Genomic DNA, 18765 nt, shown 5'->3' on the forward strand with positions numbered 1-18765 from the left:
AGGCGGGCAGATCATCTAAGGTCAGGAGTTCGAGACCAGCCAGACCAACATGGAGAAACCCCATCTCTACTAAAAATACAAAATTAGCTGGGCCTGGTGGCACATGCTTGTAATCCTAGCTACTCGGGAGGCTGAGTAGGAGAATTGCTTGAACCTGGAGGCAGAGGTTACAGTGAGCCGAGATCATGCCATTGCCCTCCAGCCTGGGCAACAAGAGCGAAACTCTGTCTCAAAAAAAAAAAAAAAAGTCCGGGCACCGTGGCTCACACCTGTAATCCTGTAATCCCAGCACTTTGGGAGGCCGAGGAGGGCAGATCACGAAATCAGGAGATCTAGACTATCCTGGCTAACACGGTGAAACCCCGTCTCTACTGAAAATAGAAAAAACGAGCCGGCTGTGGTGGCGGGCGCCTGTAGTCCCAGCTACTTGGGAGGCTGAGGCAGGAGAACTGCTTGAACCCAGGAGGTGGAGCTTCCAGTGAGCTGAGATCGTGCCACTGCACTCCAGCCTGGGCGACAGAGAGATACTCCATCTCAAAAAAAAAAAACAAAAACCAGAAAAGAAAAGCGGACTGGGCACGGTGCCTCACCCTGTAATCCTAGCACTTTGCAAAGCCAAGGTGGGAGGATCCTTTGAGTTTAGGAGTTTGAGACCAACCTGCCCAACACAGTAAGACCCTGTCTCTACAAAAAATACAGAAATTAGCCAGGTGTGGTGGTGTGCGCCTGTAGTCCCAGCTATTCTGGAGGCTGAGGTGGGTGGATTGCTTGAGTCCGAGAGGCAGAGGTTGCACTGAGCCAAAATCAAGCCACTACACTCCATCCAGGGCAACATATGGAGACCCTGTCTCAAACAAACAAACAAAAAATTGCTCAGTACCTGGCCAGAAAAGAAGAGGCTCACTATGCAGAGGGGAAATGGAGATGGTTGGACTTCTAAACTCCATAGAGCAGGAGAGGCAAATGTAGAATGTGCTCAGGAAATATCTGTGAGATGAATGAACTTGAGGGAAGTAAGGTACTAGATATTACCTGCCCTACCCAGAACAAATCCTGTGCAACGTTTCCTTGAAAAGTGAGAAGTCTGGAAGGAGTGGATACTGACATAGTGAAGCAACTAGTTCAATTCTACAACTTGATAGCTACCCCTGTGCCAGGCTGTCTACAAGGATATTTAGAATGAGTAAGACATTCCTTCCAGGAACAGAGGCCTAACATGTTGCAATGTTTAGTGTCAAGCAGTGTACTAGAAACACATTATCACACTCAAACCTCACAACAACTCTATGAGGTAGGAGTTATCACTCCCCTTTTATAGATGAAACAGAGGCTTAGAGTGATTGATTTATTGAAGGTCAAACAGCCAGTAAATGGTGTAGCCAGGATTCCAACCTTGCCATCTCACTGAGACTGTACTTAATTACTGGAGAGACTGGGTGTGGTGGCTCACGTTATAATCCCAGCACCTTGGGAGGCTGAGGCTGGTGGATCACTTGAGGTCAGGGGTTCGAGACCAGCCTGGCCAACATGGTGAAACCCTATCTCTACTAAAAATACAAAAATTAGCTAGGCATGATGGTGGGCTCCTGTAATCCCAGCTACTCAGGAGGCTGAGGCAGGGCAATTGCTTGAATCAGGGAAGTGGAGGTTGCAGTGAGCCGAGATCACACTGCACTCCAGCCTGGGCAACAGGGCAAGACTCTGTCTCAAAACCAAAAAAAAAAAAAAAATCACTGGAGGAACCTAGAAGAAGAAATGATCAATTTTGCTTGGAGTGTATCTAGAAAGACTTCACTGAGATCATTTAAAGAACAAAAAAGATGGCTGGGGTCCAGCGCAGTGGCTCATGCCTGTAATCCCAGCACTTTCGGATACCAAGGCAGGCAGATCACCTGAGGTCCAGAGTTCCAGACCAGCCTGGCCAACATAGCGAAACTGCATCTCTACTAAAAATAAAAAAATTAGCCGAGCATGTTGGAGGGCACCTGTAATCCCAGCTACTTGGGAGGCTGAGGCAGGAGAATCACTCGAACCCAGGAGGCAGAGGTTGCAGTGAGCCTGGGCAACAGAGTGAGACTCTGTCTCAAAAAACAACAACAAAAAAATACAAACAACAGACAAGTAGTTCCCAGGTGCCCACCAAGTGGTCAGGCACTGCGATTACCTGACCGACAGCAGTAACCACCCTTTAAGGTTGTGGCATTGCCTCCATTTTCCAGGCAAGGAAATGGGCTGAGAGCTGTGGTTAGTCAGGTCATGACTGTGCCACTCCCACTAAATCTCATTTGATGTGGTTCATGAGGCCACACCACGGACAACTTCCTCTTTGTGTCCACTGAGGATATGGCTTTGTAAAACACTTTCTGGTTTCTGAACGACTTTACAAACCTCCCTGTCCTGTGAGGAAGGAAGAACAGTTATTACTATCTGTATCTGATGATGAAACAAGGGACGCTGCAGAGGAGCCGCACGGACCACTCCCTCTCTCCAGTCCTGTCATCCCACTGCCAGTGTCCCACCCTCCTTGTGCCCTGCACTTCACTGGCTAATAAGCCCCCTCACTTTTTCCTCTGTGAAGCCATCCTGGATAATTCCCCACCCACGAATGGTCCTCCTCATCTCAGAGAGCTCTCCATGCACACCTGTTACCGTTTCTGTCTTTATCTGTAAATATATGTGTGTCTGACTTCCATGCCTCACGCACCTCTATAGGGCAAAGACTGTGTCTTAAACATCTCGGTAGTGTCAGTATTTTGCACAGTGCAGTTTTTTTTTTTTTATTATATTAGCAGCTTTATTTGTACCTTTTTGACATTTCTATCAAAAAAGCAGTGTGCCTGCTGTGGTTCCCATCCTCTGGGATTTAGGAGCCTCTACCGCATTCTCCACGCAAATCTGTGTTCTAGGCTCTTCCTAAAGTTGTCACCCATACATGCCCTCCAGAGTTTTATAGGGCATATAATCTGTAACAGATAGGAGGAAGCCAATTGCCCTTTAGAAATATGGCTGCAATTGCCTCACTTCCTGTGTCATGTGACACTCCCAGTCATCACATGACCCATCCACGTCAGGAAGCCGGAATTACTTGCAGGGCTAACCTAGTGCCTATAGCTAAGGCAGGTACCTGCATCCTTGTTTTTGTTTAGTGGATCCTCTATCCTTCAGAGACTCTGGAACCCCTGTGCTCTTCTCCTCATCTAGTGACCCTGAGGTGATGGAGTTTTCAAGTCCTTCCAGAGAGGTAAGAGAGAGAGCTCCCAATCAGCATTGTCACAGTGCTTCTGGAATCCTAGCACTGGAATTCAATGAATGACAGACTCTCTTTGAATCCAGGGCCATCATGGCTCTTTGAGCAAGGCACAGATGGAGGGAGGGGTCGAAGTCGAAATGGGTGGGAAGAGTGAAGGGGAGCATCCTGATTTGGGGTGGGCAGAGAGTTGTCATCAGAAGGGTTGCAGGGAGAGCTGCACCCAGGTGTCTGTGGGCCTTGTCCTAATGAATGTGGGAGACTAGGCCATAGGCACCCAAAGGCAGCTAAGCCCTGCCCGGGAGAGTAGTTGAGGGGTGGAGAGGGGCTTGCTTTTCAGCCACTCCTCATTCTGTCCTCAGGAATGTCCCAAGCCTTCAGGTACAGTAAGCATCATGGCTGGCAGCCTCACAGGATTGCTTCTACTTCAGGCAGTGTCGTGGGCATCAGGTGAGTGAGTCAAGGCAGTGGGGAGGTAGCACAGAGGCTCCCTTCTGCCTCATAGTCCTTTGGTAGCCTTCCAGTAAGCTGGTGGTAGACTTTTGGTAGGTGCTCAATAAATCCTATTGAGTGACTGAGACCAACTTTGGGGTGAGGATTTTGTTTTTTTTCTTTTGAGAAAGGTCTTACTCTGTTGCCTGGGCTGGAGTGCAGTGGTGCAATCTTGGCTTATTCCAACCTCTGCCTCCCAGATTTAAGCGATTCTCTTGCTTCAGCCTCCCAAGTAGCTGGGATTACAGGCGGCCACCACTACGCCCAGCTAATTTTTATATTTTTAGTAGAGACGGGGTTTCACCATGCTGGCAAGGCAGGTCTCGAACTCCTGACCTCAGGTGATCCGCCCACTTCGGCCTCCTGAAGTGCTAGGATTACAGGTGTGAGCCCCTGCGCCCGGCCAAGGGGTGAGGAATTTTGAAAATGTGTTCAGTCTCTCCTAGCGGATGTGTCCATTCTCCATGTCTTCATCAGACCTCACCTCTGCTTGTACTCTGTCCCTCCCAGGTGCCCGCCCCTGCATCCCTAAAAGCTTCGGCTACAGCTCGGTGGTCTGTGTCTGCAATGCCACATACTGTGACTCCCTTGACCCCCCGACCTTTCCTGCCCTTGGTACCTTCAGCCGCTATGAGAGTACACGCAGTGGGCGTCGGATGGAGCTGAGTACGGGGACCATCCAGGCTAATCACACGGGCACAGGTAACCATTATACCCCTCACCCCCTGGGCCAGGCTGGGTCCTCCTAGAGGTAAACGGTGTCAGTGATCACCATGGAGTTTCCCCCCTGGGTACTGATACCCTTATTCCCTGTGGATGTCCTCAGGCCTGCTACTGACCCTGCAGCCAGAACAGAAGTTCCAGAAAGTGAAGGGATTTGGAGGGGCCATGACAGATGCTGCTGCTCTCAACATCCTTGCCCTGTCACCCCCTGCCCAAAATTTGCTACTTAAATCGTACTTCTCTGAAGAAGGTGAGGAGGAAGGGGACAAGATGACATGAGCCATTGACACTTTTCGTTTTTCTTTTCTTTTTTTTTTAAATTTTTTTGAGACAGAATCTCACTCTGTCGCCGACACAGGAGTGCAGTGGTGTGATCTTCACTCACAGCAACCTCTGCCTCCCAGGCTATAGTGATTCTCCTGCCTCAGCCTCCTGAGTAGCTGGAATTACAGGCGTGTGTCACTACCACCTGGCTAATTTTTGTATTTTTAATAGAGACAGGCTTTCATCATGTTGACCAGGCTAGTCTTAAACTCCTGACCTCAAATGATATACCTGCCTTGGCCTCCCAAAGTGCTGGGATTACAGGTGTGAGCCACCAAGCCCAGCCAACACTTTTCTTTTTTCTTTTTTTTGGAGACAGAGTCTCACACTGTCACCCAGGCTGGAGTGCAGTGGAACAATCTCAGCTCACTGCAACCCCCACCTCCCAGGTTCAAGTGATTCTCCTGTCTCAGCCTCCCAAGTACCTGGGATTACAGGTGCCTGCCACCATGCCCAGCTAATTTTTTGTATTTTTAGTAGAGACGGGGTTTCACTATGTTGGCCAGGATGATCGCGAACTCCTGACCTCGTGATCTGCCCACCTCGGCCTCCCAAAGTGCTGGGATTACGGGCGTGAGCCACCAACACTTTTCTTTGCCCTTTCTTTGGACCTTGACTTCTGCCCATCCCTGACATTTGGTTCCTGTTTTAATGCCCTGTGAAATAAGATTTCCCCACCTATCATCTGCTAACTGCTATGGACTCAGGCTCAGAAAGGCCTGTGCTTCACCCAGGTGCCAGCCTCCACAGGTTCCAACCCAGGAGCCCAAGTTCCCTTTGGCCCTGACTCAGACACTATTAAGACTGGCAAGTGATAAGCAGAGTCCCATACTCTCCTATTAACTCAGACTACCATATCTTGATCATCCTTTTCTATAGGAATCGGATATAACATCATCCGGGTACCCATGGCCAGCTGTGACTTCTCCATCCGCACCTACACCTATGCAGACACCCCTGATGATTTCCAGTTGCACAACTTCAGCCTCCCAGAGGAAGATACCAAGCTCAAGGTAGGCATTCTAGCTTTTTCAGGCCCTGATGGCCCTGATGTCTGGGGGTTGAGAAGCTGTAGGGTAGGTCTGCTTGTGGAGACATTTTGTCCCCTGCTGTTTTGTCCCGGGGGTGGGAGGGTGGGGGGTGATGGCTGAACCGGATGCACTGGTTGGGCTAGTATGTGTTCCAAATCTGGGTGCTTCTCTTTTCACTACCTTTGTTTCTAGATACCCCTGATTCACCGAGCCCTGCAGTTGGCCCAGCGTCCCATTTCACTCCTTGCCAGCCCCTGGACATCACCCACTTGGCTCAAGACCAATGGAGCGGTGAATGGGAAGGGGTCACTCAAGGGACAGCCCGGAGACATCTACCACCAGACCTGGGCCAGATACTTTGTGAAGTAAGGGATCAGCAAGGATGTGGGATCAGGACTGGCCTCCCATTTAGCCATGCTGATCTGTGTCCCAACCCTCAACCTGGTTCCACTTCCAGATCTGCCTGTCCTCAGCTCACCTTTCTACCTTCTGGGCCTTTCAGACTTGGGCGTGTCAGTCTTGCCCACTCCATCAGGCTTCCTGTTCTCTCGGTCTGGCCCACTTTCTTTTCTTTTTCTTCTTCTTTTTTTTTTTTTTTTTTTTGAGAAGGAGGCTCTGTCTCTGTCACCCAGGCTGGAGTGCTGTGGCGACATCTTCACTCACTGTAACCTCTGCCTCCCAAGTTCAAGAAATTCTCCTGCCTCAGCCTTCCAAGTAGCTGGGATTACAGGTGCCTGACACCATGCCCAGCTAATTTTTCTATTTTTATAGAGATGGGGTTTCCCCAGGTTGGCCAGGCTGTTCTCGAACTCCTGACCTCAAGTGATCCACCTGCCTCGGCTTCCCAAAGTGCTGGGATTACAGGTGTGAGCCAACACACCCAGCTGGTCTGCTCCACCTTCTTGGCTGGATCACTCATGACTTTTCTCTTGCCAGATTCCTGGATGCCTATGCTGAGCACAAGTTACAGTTCTGGGCAGTGACAGCTGAAAATGAGCCTTCTGCTGGGCTGTTGAGTGGATACCCCTTCCAGTGCCTGGGCTTCACTCCTGAACATCAGCGAGACTTCATTGCCCGTGACCTAGGTCCTACCCTCGCCAACAGTACTCACCACAATGTCCGCCTACTCGTGCTGGATGACCAACGCTTGCTGCTGCCCCATTGGGCAAAGGTGGTAAGGCCTGGACCTCCATGGTGCTCCAGTGAGGAGGCACTGGGCTCGGCCTGGGCATTAAAGGGACAGAGCTCACACGCTGTCTGTGGCTAAAGAGGGCACAGCAGGGCCAGAGTGAGCTTACAGAGACATAAGCCCAGGGGCAGTGGTTTGGGTGACTCACTTTCCCCTCTAGGTGGTGCCAGGGGCTGGAGGCCCCTAGAAAAAGATCAGTAAGCCCCAGTGTCCCCCCAGCCCCCATGCTTATGTGAATGTGCGCTGTGTGCTGCTTGCTTTGGAAACTGGGCCTGGGCCCAGGCCTAGGGTGAGCTCACTGTCTGTACAAACACAAGATGAGGGGTGGGGGTAAGGAAAAGAAGAGACTAGGAAAGCTGGGCCCAAAACTGGGGACTGTTTGTCTTTCCTGGAGATGCAGAACTGAGCCCGTGGAGCAGCACTGGCAGGATCACACTCTCAGCTTCTCCTCCCTGCTCCCTAGCTCCTCTAAATCCAGCATCCAAATCACTGGCTCCCAAACTTAGAGCGATTTCTCTACCCAACTATGGATTACTAGAGCACCATTCCCCTGGACCTCCAGGGTGCAATGGATCCCACAGTTGTCACTTTAAACCTTTCTATGGGCTGGGCGAGGTGGCTCACTCATGCAAACCCAGCACTTTGGGAGGCCGAGGCGGGTGGATCACCTGAGGTCAGGAGTTTAAGACCAGCCTGGCCAACATGTTGAAACCCTGTGTCTACTAAAATACAAAAAAAAATTATCTGTGCATGATGTCTGTAATCCCAGCTACTCGGGAGGCTGAGAAGGGGGAATCAGTTGAACCCGGGAGATGGTGGTTGCAGTGAGCCGAGATCGCGCCACTGCACTCCAGCCTGGGCGGCTGAGCGAGACTCCATCTCAAAACAAAACAAAACAAAAAAAAAACTATCGAGGCTGGGAGTGGTGGCTCATGTCTGTAATCCCAGTACTTTGGGAGGCCAAGGTAGGTGGATCACTTGAACCTAAGAAGTTCAAGACCAGCCTGGGAAACATGGTGAAATACACACACACATACACACACAAATTAGCTGGGTGTGGCACCTGTGTAGTCCCAGCTACTCAGGAGGCTAATGTGGGAGGATCAATTGACCCTAGGAAGTCAAGGCTGCAGTGAGCCGTGATTGCGCCACTGTACTCCAGCCTGAGTGACAGTCACATCCTGTCTCAAAAACAAAAAATCTCCCCAAACCTCTCTAGTTGCATTCTTCCCATCACCCAACTCCAGGATTCCTACAACAGGAACTAGAAGTTCCAGAAGCCTGTGTGCAAAGTCCAGGGTCAGTTGCTCTTCCTTTGCAGGTACTGACAGACCCAGAAGCAGCTAAGTATGTTCATGGCATTGCTGTACATTGGTACCTGGACTTTCTGGCTCCAGCCAAAGCCACCCTAGGGGAAACACACCGCCTGTTCCCCAACACCATGCTCTTTGCCTCAGAGGCCTGTGTAGGCTCCAAGTTCTGGGAGCAGAGTGTGCGGCTAGGCTCCTGGGATCGAGGGATGCAGTACAGCCACAGCATCATCACGGTAAGCCACCCCAGTCTCCCTTCCTGCAAAGCAGACTGCAGACCCCTTACTAGTCTCACCAAAGACTCACAGAAGCCCTTCCTGTCCAGCTTTCCCCAGCTAGCCTGCCCTTTTGGGCAACTCTGGGGAACCATGATTCCCTGTCTTGCCTTTCCTTCACAGGTCTGCACACCTCATTGCCCCTTTTGCAACTACTGAGGCACTTGCAGCTGCCTCAGACTTCTCAGCTCCCCTTGAGATGCCTGGATCTTCACACCCCCAACTCCTTAGCTACTAAGGAATGTGCCCCTCACAGGGCTGAGCTACCCACAGCCGCCTCTCCCTCATGTGACCCTTACCTACACTCTCTGGGGACCCCCAGTGTTGAGCCTTTGTCTCTTTGCCTTTGTCCTTACCCTAGAACCTCCTGTACCATGTGGTTGGCTGGACCGACTGGAACCTTGCCCTGAACCCTGAAGGAGGACCCAATTGGGTGCGTAACTTTGTCGACAGTCCCATCATTGTAGACATCACCAAGGACACGTTTTACAAACAGCCCATGTTCTACCACCTTGGCCATTTCAGGTAAGTGGAGGGCGGGCACCCCCATTCCATACCAGGCCTATCATCTCCTACATCGGATGGCTTACATCACTCTACACCATGAGGGAACAGGAAGGTGTTTAGGGTGGAACCTCGGGAGAGGCACACCCATCCCCTTTTGCACCATGGAGGCAGGAAGTGACTAGGTAGCAACAGACAACCCCAATGCCTGAAGCTGGACTGCGATGCAGAAAAGCAGGGTCAGTGCCCAGCAGCATGGCTCCAGGCCTAGAGAGCCAGGGCAGAGCTTCTGCAGGAGTTATGGGGTGGGTATGTGGGTGGGTGACTTCTTAGATGAGGGCTTCATGGGAGGTATCCCGAGGGACTCTGACCATCTGTTCCCACATTCAGCAAGTTCATTCCTGAGGGCTCCCAGAGAGTGGGGCTGGTTGCCAGTCAGAAGAATGACCTGGACACAGTGGCACTGATGCATCCCGATGGCTCTGCTGTTGTAGTCGTGCTAAACCGGTGAGGGCAATGGTGAGGTCTGGAAAGTGGGCTGAAGACAGGGTCGGGGGCCTTGGCAGGATCACACTCTCAGCTTCTCCTCCCTGCTCCCTAGCTCCTCTAAGGATGTGCCTCTTACCATCAAGGATCCTGCTGTGGGATTCCTGGAGACCATCTCACCTGGCTACTCCATTCACACCTACCTGTGGCGTCGCCAGTGATGGAGCAGATACTCAAGGAGGCACTGGGCTCAGCCTGGGCATTGAAGGGACAGAGCTCACACGCTGTCTGTGGCTAAAGAGGGCACAGCAGGGCCAGGGTGAGCTTACAGCGACATAAGCCCAGGGCAGTGGTTTGGGTGACTCACTTTCCCCTCTAGGTGGTGCCAGGGGCTGGAGGCCCCTAGAAAAAGATCAGTAATCCCCAGTGTCCCCCCAGCCCCCATGCTTATGTGAATGTGCGCTGTGTGCTGCTTGCTTTGGAAACTGGGCCTGGGCCCAGGCCTAGGGTGAGCTCACTGTCTGTACAAACACAAGATGAGGGGTGGGGGTAAGGAAAAGAAGAGACTAGGAAAGCTGGGCCCAAAACTGGAGACTGTTTGTCTTTCCTGGAGATGCAGAACTGACCCCGTGGAGCAGCACTGTCAGCATCAGGGCGGAAGCCTTAAGGCAGCAGTGGGTGTGCCCAGGCACCCAGATGGTTCCTGTGGCATCAGCCAGGAAAAATGGCAGCTCTTAAAGGAGAAAATGTTTGTACCCAGTCAGTGTGAGTGGCTTTATTCTGGGGGGCAGCACCCCGTGTCCAGCTGTACCAACAAGGAGGAGGCACGGGGGCCTCTGGAATGCACAAGAGTAGAAAAACCAGTCTTGGGAGTGTGAGGACAAATCATTCCTCTTCATCCTCCTCAGCCATGCCCAGGGTCCGGGTGCCTGGGGCCCGAGCAGGCGTTGCCCGCTGGATGGAGACAATGCCGCTGAGCAAGGCGTAGCCCACCATGGCTGCCAGTCCTGCCAGCACAGATAGGATCTGGTTCTGGCGCCGGTATGGCTCCTCCTCAGTCTCTGGGCCTGCTGGTGTCTGGCGTTGTGGTGGTACCTCAGCTGAGGGTCAAGGAAGGAAGGTGTGTTAGGAGAACTAGTTCTTGGATCCCTGCCCACTCTCCCCAGGGCTGCCCCTCCCATCTGCCCCTTACCTCCATCCCAGGGGAAGTAGAGACTGAGAATGTTGGTACAATAGGCACAGAGGTTGTGCAGCCCCCGCAGGTGGACCTGCAGCTTCCCACTGGGCAGCTTTGCCTGCAGCGGCAGGGCCAAGTAGCTAAAGATGAAAGCGTCCAAGGAGGCAGGGCTGGAGCAGAGAGAGAAGGGTGGAATGGAGGAGAACCACTGGGGCAGAAGGGGTAAAGATGGAGCTGCAGGAAGAGTCAGCCCTGGGAGGTGGGCTCTCGGCAGCAGGCGGCCACCAGGGAAGGACAGGGCACACAGTTCTAGACCTGGTATGGGGAGAGATCCCCAGGTGGCACCAGCCTGGCCCTGAATAGGGCTCTATCCCCGGGCTGCATAAAGGGCACATTCAGTGCCCCACAGCTCTTCAGGTCCCTCCTGTGCCTGGCTGCCCTCCCACCCTACCCTTTTGTACCTCTGAGAAGGCTCTGGCCCCAAACACAGTCACACTGTCACTGGGGCCAGTATCTGTCTCAGGGACCTCCTATCCAGAGCCTGAGCCCACCCCAGCCCCAGCCCCAGCTCCAGCTGCTCCATCTGAACCTGTATCTTCTTCCAAGCCACCCATTACCCACTTGGAGTCAGACTCACGCATCTCCAAAGAACTTCTGAGAACCCAGGCACTGAGAGAGCAGGGTCAGACACTCCCGAGCCTCTCGGTACAGCTGTAGGGGTGACACAGGTAGGCTTGCAGCTGCGGGAACAGTGCTACCTCCCCACCTAAGCACTCCCATTCCTGGCCAGCATCCTTGGGGCTCATCTCATACAATAGCCCCCGCTCTCAGAGCTACCTCCTTCTCCAGCTCTTCCTCGTCCTCAGGCCTGTGCTCCCCAGTCAGCAGCTGTAACCGTTCCATGTACTGTCGCTGCATGCGGCCAGGCAGGAAGAAGTTGAGGGGAAAGAGCATAGCCTCTGCATACCACTTCCGGGTCACTTCCACATAGTTCTTGGTGTCTATCCAAAAAGTATGTACCTGGATTGGGTAGGCAGGAAGAAACAGGCAGGTCTGAGCCAGTGAACCTGTCTGATTCAAGGTGGGCTTCTGACCCCCATGCTGTCCTGAGTCTCTGTGTGGGTCTGTGTGTGCCCGACCCCTCCCCTGCTGGCCATGGATGCTGGGAGGTCTGGGCACACTCACCAGCACCGGGATGAACTTCTCCTCCAGGAGAGACATGAAGGCCAGGGTGTCTGCCCCTTGCCGAGCTGACAGATCATAATCAGCATTGTACTTCTGTGGATGAAATATCCATGGGGTGGACACTGGGGAGCTGCAGGGGCACTTCACCAGGGAGGAAGGAGTCCTGTCTGGTACCCCCCTCACTGGCCTCTGGGTATAGTGGAGGTACAGCAAGGAACTTTTCCTGCCAAGGCCCCCTTGCCTGGGCCCAGCCAATAGCCTGTTGCTGTTGGGAGAAAGCCTGGGCCTTGGAGCCCGCTGGCCGTCAAGGTCCTGGGCCCACTGAGAAGAAGGAAGAAAGGTCGGGCCGCAAACTAGGAGCAGCTCCCAGAATTTCCATGGAAAGCTGGAACAATGCCTGCTGATGGCAACTTTCTAATAGTAACTTCCCCAACCCAGACACCACAAAGCTAGCACAGCGGAGCTCAGATGCAGGCTAGGACTCCGTCCATGCCTCAGGAACCAGGGAAAGCCATCCTCACACTCCCTGGATCCAGGGAACCCACGCCCAGGGCCCCCCAGCTTGTTCCCTCAGTGCCAGCTCTTGGCTATTTCTTTCACTTCATTCCATGGCCCAAACACCACTACCACATACACATTCCACCCATACCCCCAGGTCTCAGCCTGCCCTACCTTCCCAGGCTCCAGTCCCTGTTCCTCAGCATCCCCCTCCACATCCTGAGTAAGCTTTGTCCCCAGATAACCTCTTCAGCATGATCCTTAAATCTCCCTGAGCCTCAGTTTCTCCCCTGTGGAATGGGGGTAAGAATCTCTTTCTCTCAATGCCCCTGTGTTAGGAAATAATTTAGAATACTTTGGAAACTGGAAAAGCTCTGTTCACACCTAAGCAATCAGGGCAGTGGCCCTGGCCTTGCCAGGAACTTTGGCTTTTATCTGGATCCTCTTTCCAGGCCTCTCAATTCCCAGGTCCTTAACCTTTGGGAAATTAGAAATGAGGAAGAGTGTCCCACTTCTGACACTGTATTCCCTCTTGGAACCTGACCGTCAATGCTAGAAGAACCCTTGGAAAACATGCTGACCCAACCCTCTAGTTTTACAAATAAGGGAGTGCACAGCCCTGAGAGGTTACGTGGCCTGCCCAAGATCACATAGTCAATGGCAGAGTAAAGAGCATAGCCCAGGCCTCCCCACTCCTCTAGTAATGCTCTTTCATCTTCTCCAACCTGGCTCTAAGCCTTGTCCATCCTGAGCCCCATATCTAGCCCAAACTAGTCCCTGAAAACAGGAAGTGGTCCTTAGAAATCTTTCTCCAGTCCCACTATCAGAGGCCAACTGCTGTCTTCCACTCTCCCTCAGCCTGTGCTCCTCTCCCTCCCTGCCTGACAGGCAGAAGGTACTGTGCCTCTGGATATCCCCACAGTGCCCTGAGGGGATGAAATCTCTTGCTGACTGCTTTAATACATCACAGTAACATTGTGTGTGTTTCTGCCACCAGACTATTGCTCCTTGATGCTCTGGGTCCCTGCATCTAGCATGGCATATATCTGGTGCTCAATAAATGTTTATTGTACAGAATTGGCTGAACTTCTCTCACTGGCAGCCCCCTCTATCCAAATCACCCACCTCTTTTTGAAGGTGGGTGATGATCTTGTGTGGTACTGAGTTGACCTCTCCATGACTGGTCCAAAGGGCAGGCAGAGTTCCTGATATTGAGAGAAAAGTATACCAACCAGGCCCTTAGCTGCCTATCCAAACGTAGTTGCAACACATTCCTGCCTATCTCCTGCTTCTCCTCTTGTACACACCCTTCCTCACCCCCAGTGGGATACTGGGTACCTGAAGGGCTTTGCCAGGGGTTGCTGATCTTGTGCAATATGGTGCAGAAGAAACTTTTAAGAAAAAAGAATCTTTCAAGACACTCTTTCCAACCATAGACCGTATCTCTACTCCTTTTCATAGCAATAGGTTTTCTTTTTCTTCCCTCCACACTTAAACATCCATTCTCTTATCACCCACCCCCATCAGACTCCTTCCCGTCTTTCTCCAGCCACTGCTCTAACCAAAATTTGAGTGACCAAAAGTGGTGTCAGACCCAGTGACCATTTCTCTGCCTGCATCTCACTTGACCTTGAAGCAGCAATTAATCTCCATAATCAGCATCTTGTGAATTTTTCCCTTTGAGGACATTGCTCTTCTACTTTGTGCTCTGGTTATCCTTTACAAGCTTTTACACCTCTCCCGAACTGGTTAACAGTATAGGGCCCCAAGGCCCTCACATAAGCCTTCTTCGTTTTTTTTTTTTTTCTTTTTTTTTTTTTTTTTGAGACGGAGTCTCGCTCTGTCGCCCAGGCTGGAGTGCAGTGGCGCGATCTCGGCTCACTGCAAGCTCCGCCTCCCAGGTTCGCGCCATTCTCCTGCCTCAGCCTCTCCGAGTAGCTGGGACTACAGGCGCCCGCCACCACGCCCGGCTAGTTTTTTGTATTGTTAGTAGAGACGGGGTTTCACCGTGGTCTCGATCTCCTGACCTCGTGATCCGCCCGCCTCGGCCTCCCAAAGTGCTGGGATTACAAGCGTGAGCCACCGCGCCTGGCCTGTTTTTTTTCTTTTTTAAAAAAAAATTTTTTTTTTTGAGACGGAGTCTTGCTCTGTTGCCCGGGCTGGAGTGCAGTTGCGCGATCTCGGCTCACTGCAAGCTCCGCCTCCCAGGTTCACGCCATTCTCCTGCCTCAGCCTCCCGAGTAGCTGGGACTACAGGTGCCTGCCACTATGCCTGGCTACTTGTCTGTATTTTTAGTAGAGACAGGGTTTCACTGTGTTAGCCAGGATGGTCTCGATCTCCTGACCTCATGATCTGCCCACCTCAGCCTCCCAAAATGCTGGGCTTACAGGCGTAAGCCACTGCGCCCAGCCGTCATTTTTATTTTATTTTATTTATTTATTTTTTTGAGACAGAGTCTTGCTCTGTCACCAGGCTGGAGTGCATGGTGCAATCTTGGCTCATTGCAACCCCTGCCTCCCAGGTTCAAGCGATTCTCCTGCCTCAGCCTCCCGAGTAGCTTAGAGTACAGGCACGTGCCACCCGGCCTGGCTAATTTTTTGTATTTTCAGTTGAGACACGTTTTCACCGTGTTAGCCAGGATGGTCTTGATCTGCTGACCTTGTGATCTGCCGACCTCGTGATCTGCCTGCCTCAGCCTCCCAAAGTGCTGGGATTACAGGCATGAGCCACTGCACCTGGCCATCATTTTTTTTTTAAAACGGAGTCTTGCTCTGTCACCCAGGTTGGAGTGTAACGGTGCAATCTTGGCTCACTGCAACCTCTGCCTCTTGGGTTCAAGCGATTCTCCTGCCTCAGCCTCCTGAGTAGCTGGGACTACAGGTGCATGCCACCGCACCCGGCTAGTTTTTGTATTTTTAGTAGAGACGGGGTTTCACCATGTTGTCCAGGATGGTCTCGAACTCCTGACCTCAAATGATGTGCCCGCCTTGGCCTTCCAAAGTGCTGGGATTACAGGCGTGAACCACCTCACCCAGTGTAAGCCCTCTTTTCTACTTCCACTCTTTCTATAGGTGGCCCTATTACTAATGTCCATGGCTTTAAGTACCATCTTTCTATGTGTTAATGCATAACTCCAGCCTTGACCTCTCATGAGCGCCATCCAACTCAGCATATCTGGTTGGATGTCTAATGAGTATTTCAGATTCAACATGGCCACAACTAAACTAACTGAACTTTTTTTTTTTTTTTAGGCAGAGTTTTGCTCTTGTTGCCGAGGCTGGAGTGCAACGGCGAGATCTTGGCTCACTGCAACCTCTGCCTCCAGGGTTCAAGCGATTCTCCTGCCTCAGCCTCCTGAGTAGATGGGATTATAGGCCCCGCTACCCGGCTAATAATGTTTTTGTATTTTTAGTAGAGACAGGGTGTTGCCATATTGGCCAGGCTGGTCTGCAAATCCTGACCTCAGGTGATCCGCCTGCCTCAGCCTCCCAAAGTGCTGGAATTACAGGCGTGAGTCACTGCGTCCGGCCACACAACTGAGCTCTTGATTCCCACCCCAGTGCCTGTTATTTTTCCACTGTTCCCATCTCAATGGCACCTCCATTACCCATTTGCACATTCCCAAAGCCCAGGAACCATGGCGACTTCTTTTCTCATATCCAACACAACCAATCCTATCCTGAATTCATCCACGTCCCACCACCTCCCCAGCTACCTAGTTCCAGCCACCCTCTCTCCACAACCTCTGAATCAATCTTTCACTTTTCCCAGCAATCCATTCTCCACTCAGCAAAATGATGATAAAGCACGTCATATCAAGGCTCTGCCTCAATTTAATGGCTTTCCATTGTATTTAGAATCATCTCCAAGCTCTCAGAGACTATGGTTAGCTACAATCTGGCCCACCTTCTGTTCCAGCCAAATTTCCTCCCAGCACAAGGATGTTTGCACCTGCTGTTTTCCAAGCACGAAACCCTCGGCCAGATATATCTGGTGCTGTCATCTAATTTCAGGTTTTAACTCCACTCTCACCATTTCAGTGAGGACCTAATCCCCATCCCAGTCATTCTATCACATAGCCTTTTTTTTTTTTGAGACACAGTCTCGCTCTCTCACCCAGGCTGGAGTGCAGTGGTGTGATCTGGGCTCACTGCAACCTTCCATCTCCTGGGTTCAAGCGATTCTCCTGCCTCAGCTTCCCGAGTAGCTGGGATTATAGGTGTCTGCCACCACGCCTGGCTAAGTTTTGTATTTTCAGTAGAGACGGGGTTTTGCCATGTTAGTCAGGCTGGTCTCGAACTCTTTGACCTCAAGTGATCCACCTGCCTCAGCCTCCCACAATGCTGGATTTACAGGCGTGAGCCACTGCTCCTGGCCACATAGCCATGTTTTAAGCATGTATCACTATCTAAAATTATTTTTTGTTTATACGTTTGTGTCGTCCTACAGAATGTAAGGTCACAAGATCAGGGACTTGCTCATTGCACTGGGTCTAACACACAGTGCTTCCTCAACAAACACTCGTTAAGATACTAACATGGCAGAGTGGGGCCTTGTAAAGAGTTTCAGGACCCTGTGCTTGTAGGAGCAACGTGGTGCCCTCCCAAGGAAGACAGGGAGGATGCAGGAGCACTGCCCAGAGATGGCGTCAGGCTGCAAGAGATCTTGAATAATTCACCATCGTAACAACCCAGCCTCAGGAAGGGCTGGGGCAAGGCCAGAACGAAACATTAGGTAGGAGGCGGTGGGCAACGGGATTCCCATGGGGCAGCTTCTGGGCACTGGACGTTCCCTAACCTGAGGCTCTCTAAAGAGGAAGGTTAGGAATCCTCTGAGCTTCGGTGGGCCTCACTGTGGGAATTCAATCGCTCCCCCATCCGCTAAGATTGTGCTGGCGGGAAAGCGCTGAGACGCATGCGTAGTTCTCGCGTCGGGCACCCTCTCCCTTTCCAAATACGCTTGCGCCCCAAGTGGGCTAAGCGTATTTGGAGTTGTCCGTCTTCAAGTGGACCAATGATATTTGTGGGGGGGCTCTGAGTTCCGCCTCTGGATAAGTGACCGTCTCTTTTCCGAGTGAGGCCCCGCCCCGCCTCCCCACGGCTGCTTTTCTCGCGGCTGCGGGTGGTGGGGCTGCATCTTGACTTCCGCGCCTAGTGCGCTGGGCCCCAGTCTCCAGTCCCGCCCACGCGCCTTTGGAGGCTGCGGTGGGATTTCCTTTTGCCTCCGATTGGGGCTGCTGTTTCTCTTCGCCGACGGTAGGCATTATAAATATTTCGCCCTTTGTTAGCTCTCCCTCCCGGCGTTCGCACTTAGACTTTTTCATCATTATCATTATTTTTAGTGGTAAGGATGGTCAAATTTTACTAATGAAGAGATTATAAAATCTTCAAGTCCTTGTATCCACTTGCTTTTTGAGGGCTGGAGTGGGAAGAAAGTTATATAATACATGCATTCTTCGGACATGTGACAAACGTTCACGGAGCGCGGCAACGAGCGCCGGTGTCGCGATGCGCACTGGGGCTGCACGTGGGAGCCAGGACGGACTGGACTGGTCTCTACCCTGCCGGCTGACGATTGGCAGGCCACTGCCTTTGATGAGCTGGGCGCTATAAATGCCATTAAGCCATTTGTACAATTAATCACAACAGTGATAGGAGCGACAAAGGAGCTACTCGGGTGGCTGAGGCGGGAGGATCTTTTGAGCCCAGGAGTTCGAGACTAGCCTGGGGAATAGAGCGAGATCTTGTCTCAAAAAAAGGGGGAGAAAAAGTGACAAAGAAGATGTGAGGGCTATGAGTTTGTGTTAGAGGAGGTGTGTGGGGTGGGGAGGCGGCAGGGGGCGCGGTTGCTCTTAGAGAAAGTGACATCCTGGCTAATTTTGAAAGAATAAGTGTTAACTAGGCTAAGCGGTGGGAAAGAGTAGTGTGTGCTGAAGGAAGGGAAGAAGAACCTGGCAAGTTCATGGCAGGCTGTAATTGGATGCTGGTCACCCTCCACACTTGACTCCTACAGTCTGATTTCTACACAGCACCCAAAGTGATCTCTTAAAAATACACACGTGATCTTGTCACTTCCCAGCACCAAACTCTACAGTGAATTTCCATCTTAGAACAAAATTCAGACTCCTTACCATGGCCACCAAAACCCTACACAATCTGGCCTCCCAATTTCCTTCTCCAAGGTCACTTTTTACCACTATCCATCTCACTCACACTGCTCCAGCACTCTCAATGCTTTTATTTTTTCTTTCTTTCTCTTTCTTTCTTCCTTTCTCTTTCGTTCTTTCTTTCTTTTTTTCTTTCTTTCTTTTCTTTTCTCTTTCT

At 51.7% G+C, this 18765-nt stretch overlaps 2 protein-coding genes across 4 annotated transcripts in view; one reads left to right on the forward strand and one right to left on the reverse strand.

The window, feature by feature from the left end:
* Window positions 1-2972: 2972 nt before the first annotated feature.
* Window positions 2973-18765, forward strand: part of GBA (glucosylceramidase beta) — a 28549-nt gene continuing 12756 nt past the window's right edge. Inside the window, exons 1-12 of one of the 3 annotated variants that reach the window (XR_004032642.1) lie at window positions 2973-3241; window positions 3610-3697; window positions 4250-4441; window positions 4566-4712; window positions 5666-5799; window positions 6010-6182; window positions 6754-6991; window positions 8328-8552; window positions 8953-9116; window positions 9486-9602; window positions 9697-9900; window positions 10201-13518. Coding sequence is in view for 1 of the 3 variants with exons in the window: in XM_030824342.1 (XP_030680202.1) it covers window positions 3215-3241; window positions 3610-3697; window positions 4250-4441; window positions 4566-4712; window positions 5666-5799; window positions 6010-6182; window positions 6754-6991; window positions 8328-8552; window positions 8953-9116; window positions 9486-9602; window positions 9697-9802 (1611 nt within the window). In the remaining 2 variants the exon portion in view is untranslated. Of the gene's footprint in view, window positions 3242-3609; window positions 3698-4249; window positions 4442-4565; window positions 4713-5665; window positions 5800-6009; window positions 6183-6753; window positions 6992-8327; window positions 8553-8952; window positions 9117-9485; window positions 9603-9696; window positions 13519-18765 lie in introns of those variants that run through there. The other 2 variants (XR_004032643.1, XM_030824342.1) reach the window with 2 other exon arrangements.
* LOC105740569 (metaxin-1-like) lies at window positions 10342-12000 on the reverse strand. Its single transcript, XM_030824345.1, has 4 exons — window positions 11596-12000; window positions 11396-11469; window positions 10774-10928; window positions 10342-10681 (listed from the first exon to the last, which is right to left on the reverse strand). Exons 1-4 carry the CDS (start codon window positions 11977-11979, stop codon window positions 10467-10469), a joined length of 828 nt encoding a protein of 275 aa, XP_030680205.1. The 5' UTR covers window positions 11980-12000; the 3' UTR covers window positions 10342-10466.

The sequence above is a fragment of the Nomascus leucogenys genome, chromosome 12, assembly GCF_006542625.1.
Source record: "Nomascus leucogenys isolate Asia chromosome 12, Asia_NLE_v1, whole genome shotgun sequence".
Classification (NCBI taxonomy): Eukaryota; Metazoa; Chordata; class Mammalia; order Primates; family Hylobatidae; genus Nomascus; species Nomascus leucogenys.

What these genes read in the sequence shown, in the direction of transcription:
- LOC105740569 (XM_030824345.1), bottom strand. Translation starts at nt 11,979, where the DNA reads ATGTCTCTCCTGGAGGAGAAGTTCATCCCGGTGCTGGTGAGTGTGCCC. An exon ending in AGGAAGAGCTGGAGAAGGAG is followed by an intron (nt 11,470 to 11,595) that starts GTAGCTCTGAGA and finishes TCACCCCTACAG; the next exon opens with CTGTACCGAGAGGCTCGGGA. An exon ending in CTACTTCCCCTGGGATGGAG is followed by an intron (nt 10,682 to 10,773) that starts GTAAGGGGCAGA and finishes CTTGACCCTCAG; the next exon opens with CTGAGGTACCACCACAACGC.